This window comes from Cervus elaphus, chromosome 8 (genome assembly GCF_910594005.1).
Source record: "Cervus elaphus chromosome 8, mCerEla1.1, whole genome shotgun sequence".
In the NCBI taxonomy this organism is placed as follows: domain Eukaryota; kingdom Metazoa; phylum Chordata; class Mammalia; order Artiodactyla; family Cervidae; genus Cervus; species Cervus elaphus.
In genome coordinates, this window is record NC_057822.1 from 42,641,698 (window position 1) to 42,665,752 (window position 24,055).

Sequence of the window (24,055 nt, forward strand, 5' to 3'; positions counted from 1 at the left end):
AAAAGTCTGGAAAAATAATACAGATAGTTAACAACTGTTATCTCTCTTGTCCTCATTTACAAAGGACACTCACCTTCCATGTCATACACTTCTGCATAAAAAAAAAACTTCAAAAGACAAGTTATGTATTACTTTTTAAAATTGTAATCAACAAAGCTGTCAACATTTTAAAGAATCCCTAAGAAATGTCTCCTTGTAAAACCATGGTTACGAGCTCTTTCTAACAGCTGTATCCGTGTCTTCTTTTCTAGAGCTTAAAGATGCCCTCCAAAGTAAGGCTGCTTAATACCCAGTCTCAGGCTTCCAACCCCCTAAGAAGAAGTCACAGTTGCTATTTTTAAAAACCTTTTACAATAAGTTATTACTTACACATAAAAATGCTATCTATTTTACCCGTACAGTTTGATGAATTTTAGTCATCCTATATGACTGTGTGACTACAACCACAAGAAAGATATGTAACAGTTCCCTCTCCCTAGAAAACTTTCCTCACGCCTCTTTGCAGTTGATCCTCTCCCCATTTCTGGCCCCAGCCATCACTGCCCTACTTTCTGTCACAATAGCTTTGCCTTTTCCAGAATGTCACCTAAATGAAACACATTGTAGACAGTTTTTGTGCTTGACTCTTTTCACTTAGCATAATGAGATTTAACCATGTTGTTTTGTGTATTGATATTGTGTTACTTTTTATTACCTGGTACTATTCCATTGTATGGACATAACAACAATTTATCTATTCAACAGTTGATGAATATTTGGACTACTTCCTGTTTTTTGCTATTATGAATAATATTGCAATAAATGTTTGCATGCAGGTCACTGTGTGGACATGTTCTCATTTCTCTCGGGTAAATGCCTGGGAGAACTGCTGGGTCATACTGTACAATTTCATAAGATCCTGCCACACTGTTTTACAACAGAACTGTACCATTTTGCATTCCTACCATCAATGTATGAATGTTCCACTTATAGACATCACTGATGCTATTTCATATAGGCCCATGTAAGTTTCCCAAGACTACCTTATGATTTTAAAAAAACAAATTAAGTCATCTATTAAAATCTATATGTAAATACTTTTCTTGGCCTCCGGAGGAGACAAATTTAATCCGGGGCCAGAGACGAGGCTGGATCGCTCAGAGTTTTTGTGTAATAAAGTTTTATTAAAGCATAAAGGAGATAGAGAAAGCTTCTGACATAGGCATCAGAAGGGGGCAAAAGAGTACCCCCCTGCTAGTCCTCAGCTGGATGTTATACAGTCACTAGCAGTCTGATAATGAAAAGAAACGAATGTCTTAAAACTCAGAATGCCACCAGATAATTCATCCCAGGCCATAAAACGACTGATTTGAATCTTGCAGAAAGGCAGATTACCTAAATCCTATAAAAATACATAGATTTCCTACATATTAGCATTAGTTTTAAATAAGATAAACCAATTCAAATTTTAAAGATGTCCCCGTGCCCGCCCCCCCCCCCCCCCCACTTTCCTCAGGTTCTTACCTGAGCTCCTCAATTTTCTCTGAAGTGATAGGTCCCTTCCCCAAAACTTGGTCAATCTCTTCATATAGTTTTTTCTGAATTTCCTCATAGGTGGTTAAAAAACAGACTGCCCAGGTGCATACTAAGTGAAAATTTATAATAATAACAATGAAAGCAGCAAATTCATAGCTTGGGTGCTGAATAAAAAACAAACTTACTATTCTTTCTTTTTTCCCCTGATACAGAAGATACATAAATGCTACCAGAAGATAACACAAGATTGTTCATGAGATTTGTGCTTCATTCAACAGAACATAAACACAGAATATTCTCAACCAGAGACAGTGAAATCTAGAAAATTTCTTTTTTTTTTTTTAAATGTATTGTTGTATTCTTATTTTTGTGCCAGGTCTTCCTTGGAGTTTGCAGGTTTTCTCTAGCTGCTGCAAGTGGAGCCTACTCTCGAGTTGCAGCTCGAGGGCTTCTCATTGTAGCGGCATCTCTTGTCTAGCGTGGACTCTTGGGCACTCCGGCTTATTAGTTGTGGGCCCTGGGCTTAGTTGCCCCTGGGCATGTGGGATCTTCCCAGACAGGGGATTGAACCTGTGTCCTCTGCATTACAAGGCAGATTCTTAACCACTGGACCACCAGGGAAGCCCCTAGAAAATTTCTTTCATAAAACTGGCAAGGAGTCAAAGGCACTTGATGCATTTTACCTTAAGCAAAACAGTAATGATAATAAATAAACTTCACATCTGGGGAAGTGTTAAATGCTGGCAACTGTGAGGGACTGGTTCACTCGACCATGTAAAATAAAATAATTGATTTGTCAATTTCCTCAGGAGCCCTAATGAAATGATTCACACAAATCAAAATACCAGGAGATTTACCTAGAAATCAGTGTTTCTAAGTTTTTACTTGTAACACTGGTTCAAGAACTGAAACTGATTAGTTGCTTAGGACAGTGGGTCTCAAAAATCTCCTGGGAGTCAGAGACTGTGTGATGACACAATCCCACCATCCACAGATCCTGACTTAGCAGGTTTAGGGTGTGTCCAAGGTATCTATATTTCTAACAAATATCATAATTATTCTGATGAACACCAACACTGGAGTTCACTGGCTTATGGCTTACTTTTTCTTAAAATGGCTTACGGATTATAATCAATGAAATCAAAAGGTAAGAAAATCAATTACATAATAAATATAAAATAGTTATATTTCCCTTAGAGATCCACTGGGATTATAACTGTTCAAATGGAACCATCCAGACATACGGCATCTCTTTCCTTAGATTAAGCTTGACATGACTCTATCTACAGCTCTACTTTTTCTGTGTCAAGTACTTTTCAACTGTGTTTAATAACTTCTAGTTCTACTTATTATCGCTTTCCTAAGCTAAAGGGCTAGCCTAAATTGGCCTTAAAGTTAAATTTTTAAAATATTTGCCGAAGTCACATATTATCCAAATCCAATGTAAATACATAATTCACTTTCTGCACTTAATATTACTATCAGTAAAATCAATAGATACCTGGTACTCAATTATTTTGATAATTTACTCTCATCCAGAATTCATAAAAGGCATATGAGTTAACTCACTTTAACTTTTTTCGTATATATGTTTCTTTATTATGGCTTGTGAGTGAACTGCAGAACTTCTATTTCACAAGTGATGTGAAAACTTATGCAGATAGTATATATGTACATGTATGCAATTTTACAATAATATGTAGTAATATATAACATTGAAAGATTTAGCACAAGGATTTGGATACAGTAGGCACTCTACACCCTGACTGACTACATTATTTAAAATTAATATAACTGTTAAATAACCTCAAACACTGTTTTTTTTATACAACTCTATTAAAAAGTATGACAGTAGCTTTAAAATGTGATTTTAAGCCACTTAATGTTCTTTAATTACAATGTTGAATCAAGATACCAATTTATAGTTGGAAACCTTGGAGGTCATCCTTATTTTAGAAGAGGAAAAAAATGTAGAGGTCAGTATCCTGCTTCAGGCTACTAAGTCGCAGAGGAGGGACTTTAATTAAGGTTTCCTGCTGATCCTGCCTCTCAAAATTTCAGAGGTGCTTTAAAAAACAATCAACCCACATGCAAAGAGACAGCAATACTCAAATTTTCCCCCAAAACTACAAAAAAGATTAAAATATTAAGTCAACCTTGGAAATGATCAATTTTTGTAATATCCAGAGTACAACTGATTCAGATTTTTTAAACATTTATTTATTATTATTTAATTATTTGGCTTCACTGAGTCTTAGCTGCAGCATGTGGGAAATAGTTCCTCGAACAGGGATCAAACCCAGGCCCCTTATATTGGGAGCACAAAGTCCAGCCACTGGACCACCAGGAAGTCCCTGATTCAGATTTGTTGAAGGTCTTCAGCAAAGATATATTTTAACAGTAACACATTTTTTAAACAAGTATTTTTTTTAAAGGTTCAAGACATTATTTTTGACACATGCTTACCTATATTCCACTTAATCTATAAAATCTGGACATCTCTAGATACCAAAAAATTATACAAAGAAGAAAAACTTACAGGAACTTCACATTTGTACTGATCCATTTTTAATTTTCTTAAACAGAAAAGTTGTGAATGAAATCCTTCAAGTAAAAATAAATTCTTTAGATTTTCAACTTGTGTTTTAATACTTCCTTTAGCATGTTCTGTTAACATAATTTTATGGATATACAAAGTCTTAAAAACTGTATAAATAAATGGTAGTCTGATAAACTCAAAACCAGTAAGAAAGCTTAGAAACGTATCACCCATTTTAGAATTTTAAATAATAATCACCTTTAATTTCACCAAGAAGTTCTTTCAAATCATGATTTCTGTGGCCTATATTCGCTGCTGGTAGATCTTATTAATAGCAGACAGGATTGAAGTCAAAGTGAAAAGCTGCAGCAGGAAACTGAAAAGCTTACAGCTCTGGTTGGAAAGGTGTCAATAGCAGTTCATTTTAAAGGCACTAACTAGAATTCACAATCCATAAACTGTGTCAGGAAATTTATGGCAATGTTCAGAGGTGACACAGAGCACCTGGGGTTAAGAAAAGTGGGGGTGGGAGTGGGAGTGGGGGTGGGGCGGGGGGAGGAGCACTGTGTGAATCTAGCCTTTCAAACAAGAATAAAAAATAAGAGCTAAGGGAAATTATAAAGAGATCTTGCAAACAGTATTTCCTTTATTTTAGAATAGCTTTATCTTTCTCTATTTTATAATCTATCTCAAAAAGAAATCAATTTATACTTACATTTTGCAGTTATTATGCAACTGGCCAGAGAAAATATCATAGTGTCTTCTAGGATCTAGGAAACAAAACTAAGTTTAGAAAGTGTGACATGTAAGGTGGCCTGTATTAGACCTAGTAAAATCATCTAGAGTATAGCACTGGGAGTTAAGGAAAGGAAAAAAGTATATTATTCCTTTATGACTTTTTCACTTGAATAAACTCTGTATAATGTAAAAGCCAACCTAAACACTGCACTGCATTTTTGATACAGTGAACATTTATCCAGTAGTATTACTGGCTCATGATATTGCAAATAAACTGGCTCAGTCCTGTCTCTCTAGCTTGGCTGAGTGCAGCAATGAAGAGTCAGGAAGAGTGAGGAGCCCGCCGCTGTTCTGGGGCGTGATCTCATTTCCGTACCCACACACACCCAGAACACCACTTTTTGTCCATGAGGACTTACACCCACAGAGGAGGCAGAGACTCCGACAGTGAGCAGGTGTGGCAGTGACGGCCCGCCACCCACACACAGTAACCCGTGGTGTGCTGGGGTAGCAGATCCACACTGCGAGCAAGCCACGCTGCCACATCTGGTCACATGGGCGGAGCGGTTTAGGTGAGAAAGGCTTACCCAAGTCCTCCTCTGTAACAATCAGAGAACTCTGGTTCAGTATCTGCTTACTCAAATATTAGATGCTATATAGCTGCCTCCAAGAGCTAAATAACAGGACAGCAAATCTAAATACTATTTATGGATGATGTACAATCAAAAAGGAAAAAGCTGCTGAATTCTAGGAAGACATCTGGGTTAAAGTGAGTAAAAAGCACACTCTGTACATGTCTGATTATCCTTTGTTTGATAAACATTTAAGAATTACATCACCTGTTGGTCATTAAGGTTCCCCTGTACTAAGGAGTCAATGAAAATATGCTGACTGAAGTTCCCTCCTTTTCGTTCTTTAATGATTTTCTTTAAAATAGATTCCAGTTGCATAAGGGCTTAGAGAAGAAAAACAAAAAAGATTTTCATTTGTGAGGATTGAACAATTTAATAACATAATTTTTAAAGCTAATTTAAACTCTATTATTTCTCCTTTTTGCTAACTTTTAACACACGTACCAAAATGCATATAACATATATGCACAATTTAACATTTAACTAAATCAAACACCCAGGTCAAGAAGTAGAACGATTCTAGTCCCTTAGAGGACTTTTACACATATACCCCTCTGCTGGTATTATTAACCTTCCTTCGAAATTCTGTCCTCTTAATTCCATTCTTCTCCCAAATCAAGCATCACTCATTTAGAGACTCCAACAAATGTGAAACAGTCAGAAAAGTAAATTTCTAAAACCTAGAAGATTAATCCAACTTCCAAGAAAATTATCCAGAGATCATTTCTCAGGCCCCATCTTACTTGACCTATCACAACACCTGATGGAAACACCTTCTCATTTGGCTCCCAGGATCCCACTCTCCTGGGCTTCACACTTTGCTCCCACTTTAATGCCTGCTCCTTCTAAGGATCCATTGTCAGTTCCTTCTCATCTCTCCAATTTCTTAATGATGGAATGCCCAAGGTCAAGGACTTCTTTTCTTAGATCTTTATTTATATTCATTACCTTGGTGATAACCATTCTCATGCTTTAAATACAATCTACGGATGGAACACTCCCAAAGTTATATTTCCAGTTAGGACCTCTTTCCCCTGAAGTTCAGACTCATACCAAACAAACAACTCAGCATCTCCACTCAGATGCCTGAAGTATACTAAACATAACATATCCAAAACTGAAGCCATGATCTTCCCCTCAAAACTGGATCTTTCCATAGTATCTGTCCCATCTGATTTCCTGACAATTTCATTTTCTAATTACTCAGGTCTAAAACCTTGGTATTTCCTTCTCTCATACCTCACATCTAATCTGGCCATCAACGTTGGCAGTTCTAATTTTCAAAATACAGAATTATTCTCCCTTATTCTTTTTTAAAAAAAAATATTCTATTTTCTGCTACCTTCCACCTAATCCAAGCCACATTAATTTTCTTTTTTTTTTTTACCCCCCAGCCCCCCCTCACATTAATTTTCTTGCCCAGTTCATTGCAGTAGCCTCCTAATTAAGTCTCCCTGCTTCTGTTCTAAGCCCCGAGATGACAGTAACCCAGTCACACCAAAGCCGGACAAAATCTGTTCCACTCCTATCAGTCTTTCTGGTCCTCTATTCTCCTAACTCATTTCACTCCAGCCTAGAGTTCCCTGCTGTACTTCAAATATATCAGGAAGAATCTTACCTCAAGGACTTTGCAACTACTTTTCCTCTACATGGAATATTCTTTCTTCCCCTGGTCATGTGGATGTATTTATAAAATATATAATTTTTTTTTACTCAATATTATAATAGCAAGAGGTTTTTTTTATTTTGTTACATTTCTTATATAACATTTGTCATGTTGATATTATTTCCTTAGCAATTCCTATATTGTTGGATATTTAGATTTTCTTCTGTTTTTCTACTTGTAGAAATATCACTACAAAGATTTTCACGAATATTTTATTTTAGATAATTTCACTCATTATTTATAACTCTTACTTAACATGCATTTTTAAATTGCTTTCCCAGGACTGTACCTTTGTACTTTCCATTAATCATGTAGGCTGTACCAGCACCATAGTACTCTCATTCTGAGTAAGTGCTAGGGTTTATTGACTAATTGACAGCCTTTCCCTCTCTTTTATTTAAGAAAAACTTTCATTCATAAAAAGAAAAAAGAAAAAAAAGAAAAACTTTCATAATAGGAAATGTAGAAAAAAACATAAAAGGAAGAAAAAACACATGACCTATAACTTCATGAATCAGACATAACCCTATTAAAACTGGGCACATTTCCTTTGGTCCTTACTAAAAATTAAGAGTGAAAAAACTTACCATCTTCATATTGTTTTTTCCGAGTTGCACTTTTATCAAGTGATCCATCCAGAAAGCCTTTTCCAATCTCAGACCAAACCTGAAAATAGGAAAGTATACCTATTATTTAGTACACAAATTTTCCAAATAATACCAAGCAATCTAAGCTAATAACTGAAGAACCTGTTTCACCAACAGAACTGTTAAACTCTCCCTTTCGCATGGAAATCATTTACTTCATTGTCTTTAAAGATAAGGCACAAAATATAGCTTACTAATTTCATTCAAAGTACCTTCAAACTAACTGTAACTAAAAAGTCAAAGTTTCCTTATTTTCAAAGGAATATGAATGAAAAGGAAGAGGAAATAGCAGTAAAGTCAGTTCTCAATTTTTTATTACAATGGCACTAGCGGATAAGTAAAATTCATTGTAAAGTGGAAGTCGCTCAGTCGTATCCAACTCTTTGCAACCAGATGGACTGTAGCCTGCCAGGCTCTTCTGTCCATTGGATTCTCCAGGCAAGAACACTGGAGTGGGCTGTCATTCCTTTCTCCAGGGGATCTTCCCGACCCAGTCATCGAACCTGGGTCTCCTGCATTGCAAGCAGATTCTTTACCATCTGAGATGAATTTCAAATTTTTACTTCACCATGATAACTGGAAGGGATTCCCTAGTGGCTCAGTCGGTAAAGAGTCTGCCTGCAATGTGGGAGACCTAGGTTGGATCCCAGAGTCGGCAAGATCCCCCGGAGAAGGAAATGGCCATCCACTCCAGTATTCTTGCCTGGAAAATCCCATGGATGGAGGAGCCTGGCGGGCTACAGTCAGGGGGTTGCAAACAGTCGGATACAACTGAGCGACTTCACTCAACTTTACTCTTCCCCATCGTTCTGCACCTCAAAGATAAAGTTAAGATGATGACTGGTAAGCATTGGCTAAGATCTCAAAAAACATTAAAAATTAGTCTAAAGTTTAGAGAGAGTAAACAATAGGATTTCAATACGAGATACTTAGTCCTGAAAATTTTTCTTTATAATTCAGAAATTCTGAAAGAACTTATGAAAAAAAGAAAATGAATAAGTATTTAAAAAATATTCATAGTTATGAGTCCTCAAGTCTTACCTTACAAAGATATGCCTTTCAGACTATTTAAATGTAAAAAATTAAACTATTAAATGTACTGTAAAAACGTGCAGTAAATGTTTATGTTTGGAAAACCCTTTAGGTGAGAAAAAAGTGCCTAAGCACAACAAAGAGCACAGGGGAAAAATTTATGATGAAAAGTTGAGTTAATTTAGCTCTGCCACCCCAACAAAAAAAGCTGAACAGGCTGAAAAATCAACAGCTCTTCTTGGATCCCTGAGACAGAATAGGGCCCCAGGCAAACTGAGGCCCCCAAAACTGGAGAGAGAGGTGAAAATGGGGGGGGCACGTCTTACTGGAGCAGACTTACAGGTGGAAATTACCTCAGGAACCAGTGTGAGGGTAGGAGAACCTGAACTGAAACTGATCAATGGCTGGAGATTCACTATACCCAACTCTGACAGTCAAAAACAGGCTTACGGTAAACCTAAAATTGCTTTAAAAAAAAAAAAGTCTTTTTAGAAACACACTATAAATAAAAGTAAAAGCAAATGAAAATTGAGATAAAAAATAAAAAGCTCTTACAGACCAGTAAGAAAAACACAGACACTGAAATCCAGGTAGAGGACAGGAGAGCATTCCCGCAAAAAGAAACCCAAGCTGCTCAGCAGAGTGTTACACAATGTTAACCTGCGCAGACAAGAGCAGAGCTACAGACGTCAATTGTGAAAGGTCAGGTTTTACTTACTAGATGGGCAAAGACTAATTTAAAAGACAGTAACTATATGTCAAAAACACAAGGAAAGAGCACACTAACGTTGGTGGGAAGATAACTAGGACCATGTTTTTGGAGGGCAATTCAGAAACGCAGTATGCAACTGGGCGAGAGATGTACATTTTTTCACAGTTAACACCTGTGAAACAGAAACGCATCTTAGAGCCGATGACATCTCCCAAGTATGGTCAGCCAGGCAGCAGGCATAGTGCAGCTGACGCTGCCTCTGCATTCATAAGCTGGGCAGCACTTCTGGTGGCTCGACTGGAGTTTCAGACATTAAGGACATTAAAGATCACTTAAGGCAGGATTTTAGGTCATGATTATGGCCTGAAAACTTTCCTTTGACAACTTTCAGTAACATTAAAAAAAAACCAGATTCTTGCCAAAAATAGAGAATTTGCACCTAGTCACACACTAAAATATGTAATTTGAATCTAGTCAAACCCAAATGAGGGACATCCTACAAGATAATTGACCTGTACTTAATAAAAAAAAAAAAAAAAGTCAACATTAAGAAACCAAAAAAAAAAGCTGAAAAACCGTTTCATTTGAAAGAGGTTTGACCACTAAAAGTAAAGAAATCTGAATATGGGCTCTGGATAAAAATATGGTATGGAAGCTAATTTCCCAAATCTGACAACTATTTTGTTGCCATGTGAGAGAATATTCTTGTTTTTGCGATATACAAATTGAGGTATTTAGGGGGAAAGAAGTAAAGTGTCTACTCTCAAATGTTTTGGCTAAGGAGGAGAGGAATGGATGGAAGGATGGATAGACAGACAGACGGATACTGAATGAAAAAAGTAAATGTGGCAAGACGTAAACAACAGCTGAAAGATACCATGGGAGTTCCTAGTACTAGTTGCCACTTTTCTATACTGAAATTCTAAGGAAAGAAAGGTAAAGAAAATGTCAGCTTAAAAATACCGACAACAGGGACCTCCCTGGTAGTCCAGAGGCTAAGACTCTGAGCTCTCAATGGAGGGCACGAGTTCAATCCCTGGTTGGGGAACTAAGATTCCACATGCTGCACGTGCAATAAATATATAAAACATTTTTAAAAATACCTAGAAAAAAAATACCTAGAATAGGAACAGGTATCAGAAGCTTGGAATAAAATCCTAGGAATAATAGTGGAATTCCTTTTTTAAAAATGCTGTCTCATCAACATGAAAAAAAATCAGACATCAACAACTGAGTCAAAAATTGATTCTTCATTAAAATAGGAAAACATTTTAGGAATCCTTTAGCCAATTTATTTTACCTGGATACCCTGAGTAGTTTATTCTAGGAAGTGGAATTTAGGGTGATTTTTTCCAGTTTTATTTTTACACTCCTGAACATGTGAACATTTTCTAAAAAATGGACATTTTTCAATCATCAAACACAAGTAATAAAACCATCTTAATGGGAAAAAGGATAATATTAAACAGTGACAGAGTATTAAGCCACAGTTCCTAGTGATTTTGTTTTACATGCATTGCAGTGATTATTTAACCTGTTTTTTATAGATTTTAAGAAAATAAGGCATAATTGGTCAGAGAACCAAAACTGCAGTGAAGTAAATGGCTTAAGTACGATTCAAAACAAATTAATATAATGTTGAGACTGGTAAAAAATAGAGAATAATAAAGTCTATATGAGAGTCCAGAAAAGGCAAACAGTAACTGAATCTTCAATTGAATGATCCTTTTTTCAAATCATATTCATTTCATTAGTACTTTAATGCTCCAACAACTTTAAATTCTTTCAATAGAGGATATAGTCTAGTTCTACCAAGCACAGATTTTCTCTTTATCCTAGAAGTTAGCATGACTTTATAACATACTTGGTTTTTGTTTTTGTTTCTACCATGCCGCCCAACTTGTAGGATCTCAGTTCCTCAATCAGGGACTGAATCCAGGCCACAGCAGTGGAAGCCCAGAATCCTAACCACTGGGCCACCAGGGAACTCCTGACATACTTGCTAAATATTCAAGAGAATTTTTTTAGTCATTTTTTAAATTTCAAAAGGTAAACTGCTTACAAAGGTAATTCTTAAATTTTTTTAAAAGGCAACAATCTTTCTTACATTGTTGTTTTTAGCCACAAACAAGGACATTCTGTACTACAGAATCTTAAAACTTCTTCTTAAGAGGCAAGGTCTACATTCCTCAAGTATCCAATTTGATGAAAGAGTAAACTTAAATTTGGCCCTAGACTTACTGTGCCATGATTCTTCTGGAAGCGAATGACTTCCTGTTCATCTTCAAATGTACTGCCCATCACCATCTGTGTAACAGACTTCATAGCAAAGCCAAGCATATGCTGGCAGAGGGGGACATGCTGGGACTCTGGATACGACAGCCATTTATCCAGTAATTCTTCCGAAAGCTGAAACACAACAGAAAACCACAATGATTCTCTATTCCCTCCTACTAAATCTTAGAGAACTCCATCAAGTAGACTCATTTCATAGAGTTAAATTCTGTAACCAAAGCAAGCATTCAGGTGTTTACTTAATCTGTCAGACTAACACTGGCTCTACCAATAATTACATCCCCAGTAGTTTAGGTTCAGATTCTGTCAAAGGGCTGATATGTAAAACAAAACAACCACAACAGTAAGAACAGAAAATACAGGTCATTTAAAGGCTGGGAAAACCTTGAACCTAAAGGAACTTTCAATAGTAGAGTCTTAGTATCAAATTAAAAATAGTAAAGATTCACCACAGAGTAGCTGTGTAAAGAATAAGTATACAAATGTGTGAAAGTCTTAGATAAGCTTCAGTGATGGAAACCTCTCAGGGTCTCTTTGTCATTCCTTCATCCACTGAATATTTATCAAATCCCTTGTGAACAAAACACAATGTATAAAGAGAGTGAAGTGAAGTCGCTCAGTCGTGTCCAACTCTTTGAGACCCCATGGACTGTAGCCCACCAGGCTCCTCCATCCATGGGATTCTCCAGGCAAGAATACTGGAGTAGGTTGCCATTTCCTACTCCAGGGGATCTTCCCAACCCAGGAATTGAATCCAGGTCTCCCGCTGTGCAGGCAGACGCTTTAACCTCTGAGCCACCAGGGAAGCCCAACAATGTGTAATAAAAAGATCAAAAGCTTTGGAGTAAAAAATTCCTGGGTTTACTTCTGGCTCTGTTATTTAGAAGCAATGTAACTTTGAGCAATTTGCTTGACTTTTCCAAGATGTAGGTGTCTCAAAAGTTAAACAGGGATGACATCTCCCACTTTTCATGGTTGCTGTGATAGGGATAATCATACTTACATCACAAAACACAGTAACTGCGTTTGTAAAGTAAAATATATGTAGACCCTTTCATGTTAGGAACTCAAATTTAAGCTACTTTGCCTATCAACGCCATGAAAGTTTTGTCATAGGGTAAAGGGCTTCACTGATCCACACATATGCCACTATCATAAATTTTGAAAATTTATCATATCTTTATATTTCCCATTACAATTCTGTTTCAAAAAGTTCCAGAAGAAGGACTGACTTCCAGAATGGTGGAGTTAAGACTTTGGTGATCTCACTCTGCCTCTAAAACAATGAAAATACATGCAAAAGCACTAAACAACTAACATTAACCATTTTAACATTTTAGCAATTAACCAAATCTCAATATCCAATGTGAAGTGTCTATTCAACTGGACCTTGGTAAGATAGTGAGGTCTTTGATGTTTTTAACCTAACATTATTTGATTTCCTTTCTCTCCCCATCTCAGTGGTAGCCAAAAGTCAACAGTATTGCAGAAAACAGCTCTAGTAAAAGCACCATCACCACTGGTGACCAAAATGGTCACTGAAAATGGACAACTAGGGAACCCCAAGGCTCTATCCCTCCCCAAAATTAAGCTAAGCTGGCAGAATCAACTTCTGAAAACCTCTGGAATACAGTAAAAAAAACTATCAGGGGAAGGCTTGATGAAGAAAGCAGCAGCTCCTCCGAGGTAAGGAAGTACTGTGGCATTTTAAACAACCTGGTTCTGATTCCCATACCCCAGAGAAGCAGCAGTTACGAGAACAGCAGCACACTCTCCTGATGCAAATTGCTGGAAAGCAATACAGTCATTTTGGTCAAAAAATTGTGGCCGTTGAGTCTTAACCTGAAAACTCCCACTAAGGATCGTCCCTGTCCTGCCCAACTCTGAGCATTCCTGCAGCTAAGACAGGTTCCTAGGTGACTTCTGCTGAAAACATTTAAAGGCGCAGGTATTGGCTGCAACAGCTGGTGAATGAAACAACAATTGGGACGAGCAATAAACAGACCAAGAAGACAGGGAAAGAAGAGACTGGGAGAAGAGACAGCTATGAGCATGAGAGCTCAGGTATCATGATAAACCTTTAGAGTTAATACGGGAATTTGGCAAGGTTAACGACTATAAATAAGATCAATATGCAGAAGTCAGTCATATACATAACAAATAAAAGTGAAATTTAAAAACAAAAAATTTTTAAAAATGAAATTCAAAAACTGTATCATTTATGATAATATTTTTAAAAAATTACTAATTATCTAAGAGTAAATTTAATAAAAGATATACAAGATCTCTTAAAAGTGAAAAAATTATTGAGAAAAACTAAAGACCAAAACGTGGGAGGGTATTCTTCCATACTCATGGATTGGAAAATTCCATAACATTGTGGACAAGGAATGTTGCCTACTGTTTCAATAAACAAGGCATGCTGCCACCATCAAGCCATCAGTCACCACAGCCCCTCCTCCCAACACGGCATAGCCTGATTCAGAATGAAGAAAAACAGGATACTGGTCCGAGGTTCAGTTCAGCTCCGTTCAGACGCTTAATCGTGTCTGACTCTTTGTGACCCCGTGGACTGCAGCATGCCAGCCCTCCCTGTCCATCACCAACCCCCCCGAGTTTACCCAAACTCATGTCCGTTTGGGTCAGTGATGCCATCCAACCATCTCATCCTCTGTCGTCCCCTCCTCCTCCTGACTTCAGTCTTTCCCAGCATCAGGGTCTTTTCAAATGAGTCAGCTCTTCGCATCAGGTTGCCAAAGGATTGGAGTTTCAGCTTCAACATCAGTCCTTCCAATGAATATTCAGGACTGGTTTCCTTTAGGATGGACTGGTTGGATCTCCTTGCAGTCCAAGGGACTCTCAAGAGTCTTCTCCAACACCACAGTTCAAAAGCATCAATTCTTTGGTGCTCAGCTTTCTTTATAGTCCAACTCTCACATCCATACATGACTACTGGAAAAACCATAGCCTTGACTAGATGGTCCTAGGTAAGTAGCTGTATATCTAAGGAATAATTTTAATGAGCCCAGACTCTTAAATAAATTTCTCATATGAAGAAAAGCACTAAAGTCACTAATTTGTGAAGTCTTCTTTTTGTGATCAGCAGTACTCTTTTGCTATTTGACCACACAGTTTTCTCAGGATACACAGGAGTATATCCTGGCTTCCCCCTTACCTCTACAGAACAATTCCATAGGGCTTCCCTGGTAGCTCAGTGGTAAAGTATCTGTCTGGCAAAGCAGGAGACAGGGGTTCGATCCCGGATCCAGGAAGATCCTATGTGCTGTGAAGTAGCTAAGCCCGTACACCACAACTACTGAGCCTGTGCTCTAGAGCCTGGGAGCTGTAGCTACCGAGCCCACATGCCCTAGAGCCCGTGCTTCACGTGAGAAGCCGCCGCAGTGAGAAGCCTGCTCTCTGCAACTCGCGAGCAGCCCCCGTTCTCCACAACTAAGGGAAGGACGGTGCAGCAATGAAGACCCAGCCCAGTGAGAAAGAAATAAAATTAATAAACAAAATTTTTAAACAACAGTTCCTCAGAGCCATCTGAGAGGCTGTTCCCCATGCTACGGTTCCCACTAAGGTCCCCAAATAAAACATAACTCACAATTTTTAGATTGCAGACTTTTCTCCAGCCAACAAAACTGTACATACATCAAGTGACCTATACAGTTACCCAGTTTATGATAAAAGGAATATTACAGTACAATAGAAAAAGGATGGTCTTTTCAATAAGTTACGCTGGATCAACTGGATAATCATATGGGGAAAAAAATGTTAATCCCTTCCTCATTCTTTGCACAGTAATAATCACTAAACAGATTACAGATCAAAGTTTGAAAGATAAATATGACAACTCTGAGAACAAACCTTAAATGAATATATTCACGACAATAGGTTAAAGACGTTTCACATAAGATTTAAAATGCAGTAACCATAAAAGCAAAAAAGAAAAGAAAAAAGTCAGACTACACTAAAATTAGTATCTGTTCATCAAAACAAGCTTGTTGAACTTGTTCAGGTGCTAAGTCACATCCAACTCCTTGCAACCTCATGGACTGCAGCACGCCAGGCTTCCCTGTCCTTTACCATCTCCCCAAGTTTGCTCAAACTCATGTCCATGGAGTTGCTGAGGCCACCCAACCATCTCATCCTCTGTTGCCCTCTTCTCCTCATGCCCTCAATCTTTCCCAGCACCACAGTCTTTTCCAATCAGTCAGCTCTTCACATCAGGTGGCCAAAGTATTGGAGCTTCAACTTCAGCATCAGTCCTTCTAATGAATATTCACAGTTGATCTCCTTTAGGATTGACTGGTTGGATCTCCTTGCAGTCCAAGGGACTCTCCACAGTCTTCTCCAACACCACAGTTTGAAAGCATCAATTCTTTGGTACTCAACCTTCTTTATGGTCCACCTCTCACATCCATACATAAACACTGGAAAAACCGTAGCTTTGACTATATGGACCTTTGTTGGCAAAGTAATGTCTCTGCTTTTACATATGCTGTCTAGGTTTATCATAACTTTCCTTCCAAGGTGTGTCTTTTAATTTCATGGCTGCAATCACTGTAGTGATTCTGGAGCACAAGGAAAGAAAATCTGTCACTGCTTCTGCCACTTTTTCCCTTTCGATTCGCCATGAAGTACTGATGCTTTCGAAATGTGGTGCTGAAGAAGACACTAGAGAGTCCCTTAGGCAGCAAGGAGATCAAACCAGCCAATCCTAAAAGAAATCAACCCTGAATATTCATTGTTAAGGACTGATGCTGAAGCTGAAGTTCCCATACTTTGGCCACCTAATGCGAAGAGCCGACTCACTGGCAAAGACCCTGGGGCTGGGAAAGATTGAGGGCGTGGGGAGAAGAGGGAGGCAGAGGATGAGATGGTTAGATAGCATCATGGACTCAACGGACATGAATCTGAACAAACTGCAGGAGATATGAAGGACAGGGAAGTCTGGAGTGCTGTAGTCCATAGGGTTGCGAGGAGTCAGACATGACTTAGAGGTTGAACAACAAAAACAACATTATTAAGCTCTGTTTCTAACGAAAATTTAATGAATATTAAGACTATCATTGTTAGTCAAGTGGTTCACTTTTTTTTTTTGGATGGTAACACAGGTTAGTGTAAAAGAAAATTATTATGTAGAAAATAATCACTAATAAAAAATAACAGAAATGAAAATACAGAAATTAATTTAAATCACCCTACAACCCAGTAGTGATAATTACAGATAACATTTTTTATATAGCTTTTCATGTTTTTCTATAGTGTATCTATGTATATGTGCACATATATGTGTGTATAGAGGTATACTTTGAACAATGTAATAATTCTCTACAAACTGTTCTGAATATTGGTTTTTTCACTTATCATCTGTTATGGGTTGAACTGTGCCCCCCTCAAAAAAAAGGCCCTGCAGTTCTAACCCCCCAGTGCCTGTGAATGTGACCTGATCTGGGAATAGGTTCTTTGCAGATAATTTAAGATGTGCACATTAAAGCCTTAACACAATATGACTATATCCTTATAAAAAGGGGAAATCTGGACACTGAAACACACATACACACAAACACACAACATAAACACACACAGGGAGACCTCATTATAAACAAGAAGGCAGAGACTGAGGTGATAAATGTACGAAATGGTCAGCAAACCACCAGCAACTAGGAGTGAGGCATGAAACAGGCCTTCCCTCGAGCCTCTCAGAAGGAACCAGCTCTGCTGCACCGGGGTCCTGGGCCAGCAGACAGCCTCCAGACTGCAAGGCAACCAATGCCCGTCGTTTAAGCCACCAAGTCTGCGGTGCTTCGTTACACTAGCCCTAGCAAACTAACACATCACCTTAAAGCCATCTCCCCATGTCAGTAAATAAATGTCTTTGCCATCTTTTTTAACGTTTTCATTCTCATCCATTGCAAGGATTTATGATTCCCATAATCCTCTACTACTGGACAGTTAAGTGTTTTCCAATTTCTGTCTCAATAAACAATGCTTCGATAGTCTTTGCCATTTGGCTTCTTTTGACATGAAGTTTCTGAGTTAAGAAGTAGTTTTTTTAGCTTTTACCACACTGCACTGGAGAAAGCATGTATCACCTTATACTCTTATCAGCAAAATGCCCATTTCCCAAACCTTGGACAGTACTAAGTGCTGTCATTTTATAAAATCTCTGTCGGTCTAAGAGGTAAAAAAATTCCAACATTGCTTTAATTGGTTTATTTCATGCTAATTATTGTTAGGCTCTGGATAAGTTTCAAATTTAATGGCCCTCTACATGTTTTCCATAAAGTACTGCATGTTCACTTTTTTAGCCATGTTTCTGTTGGGGCTTATATCTTTTTCTTAATAAAGAGCTTTGTGCCTAGCTGGTTTTTAAATGAAGTCCAGGATATATCTTTCTTCAGTTCTAAGTGATGAGAACTCAACAGTTTTCTGGTGACCTTTCTTCTGTGAAATATTACACACTAAAAAAAGAAAAAACCTGAAAACGGTACTCCCAAACACCAAATCTGGGATCCAAATGGTATCCTAAAAACCTATTAGGACAACATGCGATTTATCAGAGAATTTAATTGTGAATATCTCCCCACAGTACCAGACCATTGCCGATTATGTAACGAACAGATTAAATGCTTTCAATCTATGCTGGTAACGTCTTTTTTTTACCCTCTTTTAAGCCATGGCCATAAAAATTTTATCATCAACACTATCATTTGTATCACAGAACTGTATTATGATCTGCTCATCCATTTGTTTTGCACAGTACTCTACAATACAATGCAAATATTAGATATGATTCGGGTAGGTTTTTTTTTTCCCATTTATTTTTATTAGTTGAAGGCTAATTACTTTACAACATTGTAGTGGTTTTTGTCATACATTGACATGAATCAGCCATGGATTTACATGTATTCCCCATCCCGGTCCCCCCTCTCTCTCCACCCGATTCTTCTGAGTCTTCCCAGTGCACCAGGCCCGAGCACTTGTCTCATGCTTCCAGCCTGGGCTGGTGACCTGTTTCACCCTAAATAATATACATGTTTCGATGCTGTTCTCTCGAAACATCCCACCCTTGCCTTCTCCCACAGAGTTCAAAAGTCTGTTCTGTACTTCTGTGTCTCTTTTTCTGTTTTGCATATAGGGTTATCGTTACCATCTTTCTAAATTCCATATATATGCGTTAGTATACTGTAATGTTCTTTATCTTTCTGGCTTACTTCACTCTGTATAATGGGCTCCAGTTTCATCCATCTCATTAGAACTGATTCAAGTGAATTCTTTTTAATGGCTGAGTAATATTCCATTATGTATATGTACCACAGCTTCCTTATCCATTCGTCTGCTGATGGGCATCTAGGTTGCTTCCATGTCCTGGCTATTATAAACAGTGCTGCGATGAACATTGGGGTGCACGTGTCTCTTTCAGATCTGGTTTCCTCGGTGTGTATGCCCAGAAGTGGGATTGCTGGGTCATATGGCAGTTCTAATTCCAGTTTTTTAAGAAATCTCCACACTGTTCTCCATAGTGGCTGTACTAGTTTGCATTCCCACCAACAGTGTAAGAGGGTTCCCTTTTCTTGTCAGGTAGGTTTTTACTCTAGATACAAAGCTAGTGCATCTGCTAGAAGCTTATGTGCATCACATTTAGTTTATGAATCTTGGTTATGTACATTAGATGGGAATGCTAACAATCTGTTGAGCTTCATCTGACAGCGTTAAATCAAAGAGTTCAATAATTTTGGCTATTAACATATGACTACTGAACTGTCAACTAAGAGGATTCTGGAAAACTGTCATAAATTCTAAGATCCAGAAATATTTGTTAAATCATAGTTTAATTCAAAAGTCATAGGAGCACATGGGGTTGAAGCACTGAAGACAGAAATTACACTCACAGAATTGGAGTGCAGGTTCACACACAGTCTTGGAGCAGAGACAGTCAGGGCAGAAAGGAGCCAGGACTTACAGGATGAGGTTTGGGTTAGAGAAGAGTCAGAACACAGAACTCAGATCTGGATCAAAAAAAAAAAAGGAAAAGGTTTGTTGTGTCAGTATGAAATTAACTTACTTTGGAGTGACAACTCTGGTAAACACCCCTGTTCTACAGAAAACCATTAGTAGGGAGGAGGAGGATGCTCAGACTATGTCCTCTTCAATCATGTCCTTGCTGATTAAATATTAATTGGTATTTCTGACTAATGAATAAGCTAAGTAACTGGCTTGTGCTAAGGGGTTGACAATATAAGCCTGAAACACATTTCTCATGTATGGACACAGTCTATGCACCAAAGCTTGAAAATATGATGGTAAGAAATGTCTAAATTGGGAAATAATTTCCACTTTGATTTGCCTTTGATTGGACAGGAGAAGAAAAAAAACACCATACAGATAAACAATAAAAAAGACAACATTTGGGAAATAAAGCCTATGATAAAAGATTAAAGAAGTTTGAACTACTTAGTTTGAAGCAGAGAAGAAAGACTAATTAAAGCTTTTAACAATCAAAGGCACTGAAAAGCATAATCACTGGAAGCAAAGCAAAGAAAAAATGGGTAAAATTTCCTGGAGATATACAATTAAATACCAAGATTCTTATGGACAAATGTAAGGTATTTAAACAGAATAGAAAGAAAGATTCTGATGCACGAATGCTTAGACAGAGGTAACATAACTGCTTTCAGGAGGACAATCGGGTGTGACAGGACCAGCTATGACAACCCAAGCAGGCAGTCTGAGAAATCCAGAGAACATAATAATACAGAAAAGTACTGACAACGATGAGAAGGTAGACATTTGATGTACAAATCTCCTGATGGTCCTGTGAATAGTGGCTATCAGTGAGAAAAGGGAACTGGAAAGGAGAAAGACTAATCAGCAGCTATGAGTAAAAGCCTTGTTCAGTTTCCTTTTGGAAGCAAAACTGTGCAGAGAGGAGCCAACATATTAATTAATGCTTCCGGTAAACTCACTTGGAAGCCAGTGAGTTTGACATTGGGGCCAGACTCAAGCCAGTCTCAAATCTTGAATGTAAAGTGTAAGTTCCAAACAGAACTGGAGAATAAGGGAAAAAATGGCATTAAGCATTTATCAAATATAATTTTGAAAAAGTAGATACTGTAGGATGAATCAAAACAGTATCCTCTTAAGAATTATCAACTATTCTACAACTCAAAAAAGTCACAGAAGTGCTTAGAATGTGCAGTTTGAACATTTTTAAAAGGAATGAACATCGTTAAGGTCAAAGAAAACTGACCAAGTAGCTACTACATGCTACATCCTGTTAAGTCCTTGAAAAAACATGTCCTCATTGTATGATGTCTGGAATCTGCTTAAATACAATCCAGAAAGAAAACAGGGGAGTTAGGTAGGGGAAAGATAAAATCAGACTGCATCGAATTTGATAACTGTTAAAAAGTTTAGTGATGAGAATACGGATGTGTGTTACAGTATTCTATTTTTATTTAAATTTTCCATGATTTTTTAAATTATTTACTCTATGTAATGTGAGAGACAGTGGGATGTTATTTGTGTACTTTTGAGTGTATGTGGGTTTACTCTATAGCGAACAGAAGGGACTCCCATGAAACCTTCCAAATGGGACAGATGTAGGTCTATCAACTATAAAAACCCTGCACGAAAGAATAACCCATCCGATAACCTGGAAACACTGACAAGGAGATACAGTCTCAGAGGAGCAGTAAAAACACAAGGAGTTGGGGGAGCAGGAGACAAATGGCAGGAAAACCTCAAGCAGAGGAAGGAAAGGTATTTTTTTGAGTACTGACTGTGTTGTAAGACTTGATGTTAGGAATTTTACATCACGATCTCACATAATCCTCACAGCAAATTTGTAATGTGGATGCTATTAATATTGTCCTCAATTTAAGATAAGGCAATAGGACTTTCTTGGTGGTCCAGTGGTTAAAGACTCTGCACTTCTAATACAGGGGGCATGGGTTCAATCCCTGGTCAAGGAATTAAGATCCCACATACTGAACAGCACAGGCAATAAAAACTCACAAAGGTCAATCATGCAGATACTAAATGACGAAATGAAATTGAAAGCCTTTTCTCTCCAAACTTCGTGTCTCTGCTCTATACCATATTGCTATTTCCCAAGAAGCTACATTAAACATACAACAAAATAAATAACTTTGAGATGCACTGAGTCTGCACACCACAACTAAAGATTCTACGTGCTGCTGGTTTTGAGTTGGGTCCGAATAAAAAGAACAAATCCATTGATACAAATCTACTGCTCTAACAATTTCTTCAGGTTCTCCTATTATACAGAATGAAGTAAGTCAGAAAGGGAAAGATAAGTATCGTAGTCTAACACGTATGTACGGAATCTAGAAAAATGGTACTGAAGAATTTACTTACAGGGCAGCAATGGAGAAACAGACATAGAGAACAGACCTACGGACATGGGGAGAGGGGAGGAGAGGGTGAGATGTGTGGAGTAACATGGAAACTCACATGACCATGTGTAAAATAGAGAGCCAACGGGAATTTGCTGTGTGGCTCAGGAAACTCAAAGAGGGGCTCTGTGTCAACCTAGAGAGGTGGGAAGGGGAGGGCGGTGGGAGGGAGGGTCAAAAGGGAGAGGATATATGTACACCTATGGCTGATTCCTGTTGAGGTTTGACAGAAAACAACACAATTCTGTAAAGCAATTATCCTTCAATTAAAAAATAAATTATTAAAAAAAAGTAAAGAAACATAAGGTTTTAATTAAAAAAAAAACTTTCTTCAGTTTCCCTTCACTCCCATCATTCCAACTTACACAGGAAGTCTAGGTGTTAAAATTGTTTTGTTTTGTTTCTGTTTTAGAATTTCAGAATAAAACTCAGCTGAGAGAGAAGGTAAGAATAGCAGAGACAAAGACACACTAATAGCCAAAATATACAGATGGTCTCCAACCTACAATTTTTCAACTTTCAATAGGGCAGAAAAGCAACAGACATTCAAAAGAAACCATACTCTGAATTTTTTTTATTTTGATCTTCTCCTGGGTGAGTGACAGGAGGGGCGATACTCTCCTAATGCTGGGTGCAACAGCCACCGTTTAGTCAGCCACGCTCGTGATCAGGAGAGTGAACAGCCCTTAAGCATACAAACATTCTGTCCCCAGACAACCATCTGGTTTTCACTTTCTGTACAGTATTCAATAAACTACAAGAGCTATTCAACTCTATTATAAAACAAGGCTTAGTTTTAGATGATTTTGCCCAATTGCAGGCTAGCCTAAGTGTTCTGAGTGCATACAAAGCAGGCTAGACTACTAAGTTATGATGTCCAGCAGGTTAAGTGTATTTAAATGCATTTTCAACTTATGATATTTTTTTAGTTCACGATGGGTTTATCAGGACATAACCCCATTGTAAATCAAGGAAGATCCATATACTACTATCTGTAAAACAGAAATGAAGGTCAAACTAGTTTACCTTTAGCAGGAGAGCAAAATTACTCCGCAGACAATTAGTCACACCATTTTCATACAATTTTTTCCTCATGTGGTTTTCACTCACGTTCCCACTATCCGACTGATACCTTAATAATGACTTCAGCATGGTTTCAAAAGGGTCCACTGAAACAGACATGATTAAACATTTCTAAGTCAAAGTCATCACTCAAAAAAAAAAAAAAAACCTCCGGCAAAAGAAGAGATCAGAAAGGTATAGGACTATAGCAGAGAGGCCAGGAACTTTTTTTTTCATAACTCCTTTGTCTTTTCTAAATGTGAACAGTTCAAGAGACAATAAAAATTGCCAACAAAATAATAACCAGTAAATTGGGAATTCCACTGTAAATCATTAATACTCAAATAAATTTTCTACTGCATGATAGCATGTATCTCTGTAAAAAAACTCACTCCACCAATTTTAAGACAAAATTGATGTTGTATGTGTAACTGTCTAGTATTAGTTAAAACTACTTAATTGAGTCCAAAACCTTCTTTTCTCCTTCACTCACTTTTATGTGTTTCTTTAATGACTATATAGTTTTCACACACATACAAATATACTGTTATTTTAAACAATTAAAACAACACAGTAAGATACTAAGAAAATAAATTCATCTAAGTCTCACCACACAAGAGATACTATTAAATATTTGGGTTTTTTGTTTTGTTTTAACAGCTGTTAACATTTTTTTTTTACCAGCAAAAGACAAAAAAATCTGTCAGATTTCGCAAAGAACTACAGTCCCTTCTTTCAGAGTACAACTCTCAGTTCACTCTCCTAATCATTCAAATACCATTTACAAGCT

At 37.6% G+C, this 24,055-nt stretch overlaps 1 protein-coding gene across 2 annotated transcripts in view; it reads right to left on the minus strand.

The window, feature by feature from the left end:
- LOC122698783 (cytochrome P450 20A1) overlaps positions 1 to 24,055 on the minus strand; it is a 45,198-nt gene that overhangs the window by 15,438 nt on the left and 5,705 nt on the right. For both annotated transcript variants that reach the window (XM_043910360.1, XM_043910361.1), the window contains exons 4-9: positions 23,230 to 23,372; positions 11,723 to 11,890; positions 7,678 to 7,756; positions 5,632 to 5,747; positions 4,770 to 4,824; positions 1,504 to 1,624 (exon numbers count right to left, since the gene is read on the minus strand). In XM_043910360.1, coding sequence (XP_043766295.1) covers positions 1,504 to 1,624; positions 4,770 to 4,824; positions 5,632 to 5,747; positions 7,678 to 7,756; positions 11,723 to 11,890; positions 23,230 to 23,372 — 682 coding nt within the window. The remainder of the gene's footprint in view (positions 1 to 1,503; positions 1,625 to 4,769; positions 4,825 to 5,631; positions 5,748 to 7,677; positions 7,757 to 11,722; positions 11,891 to 23,229; positions 23,373 to 24,055) is intronic.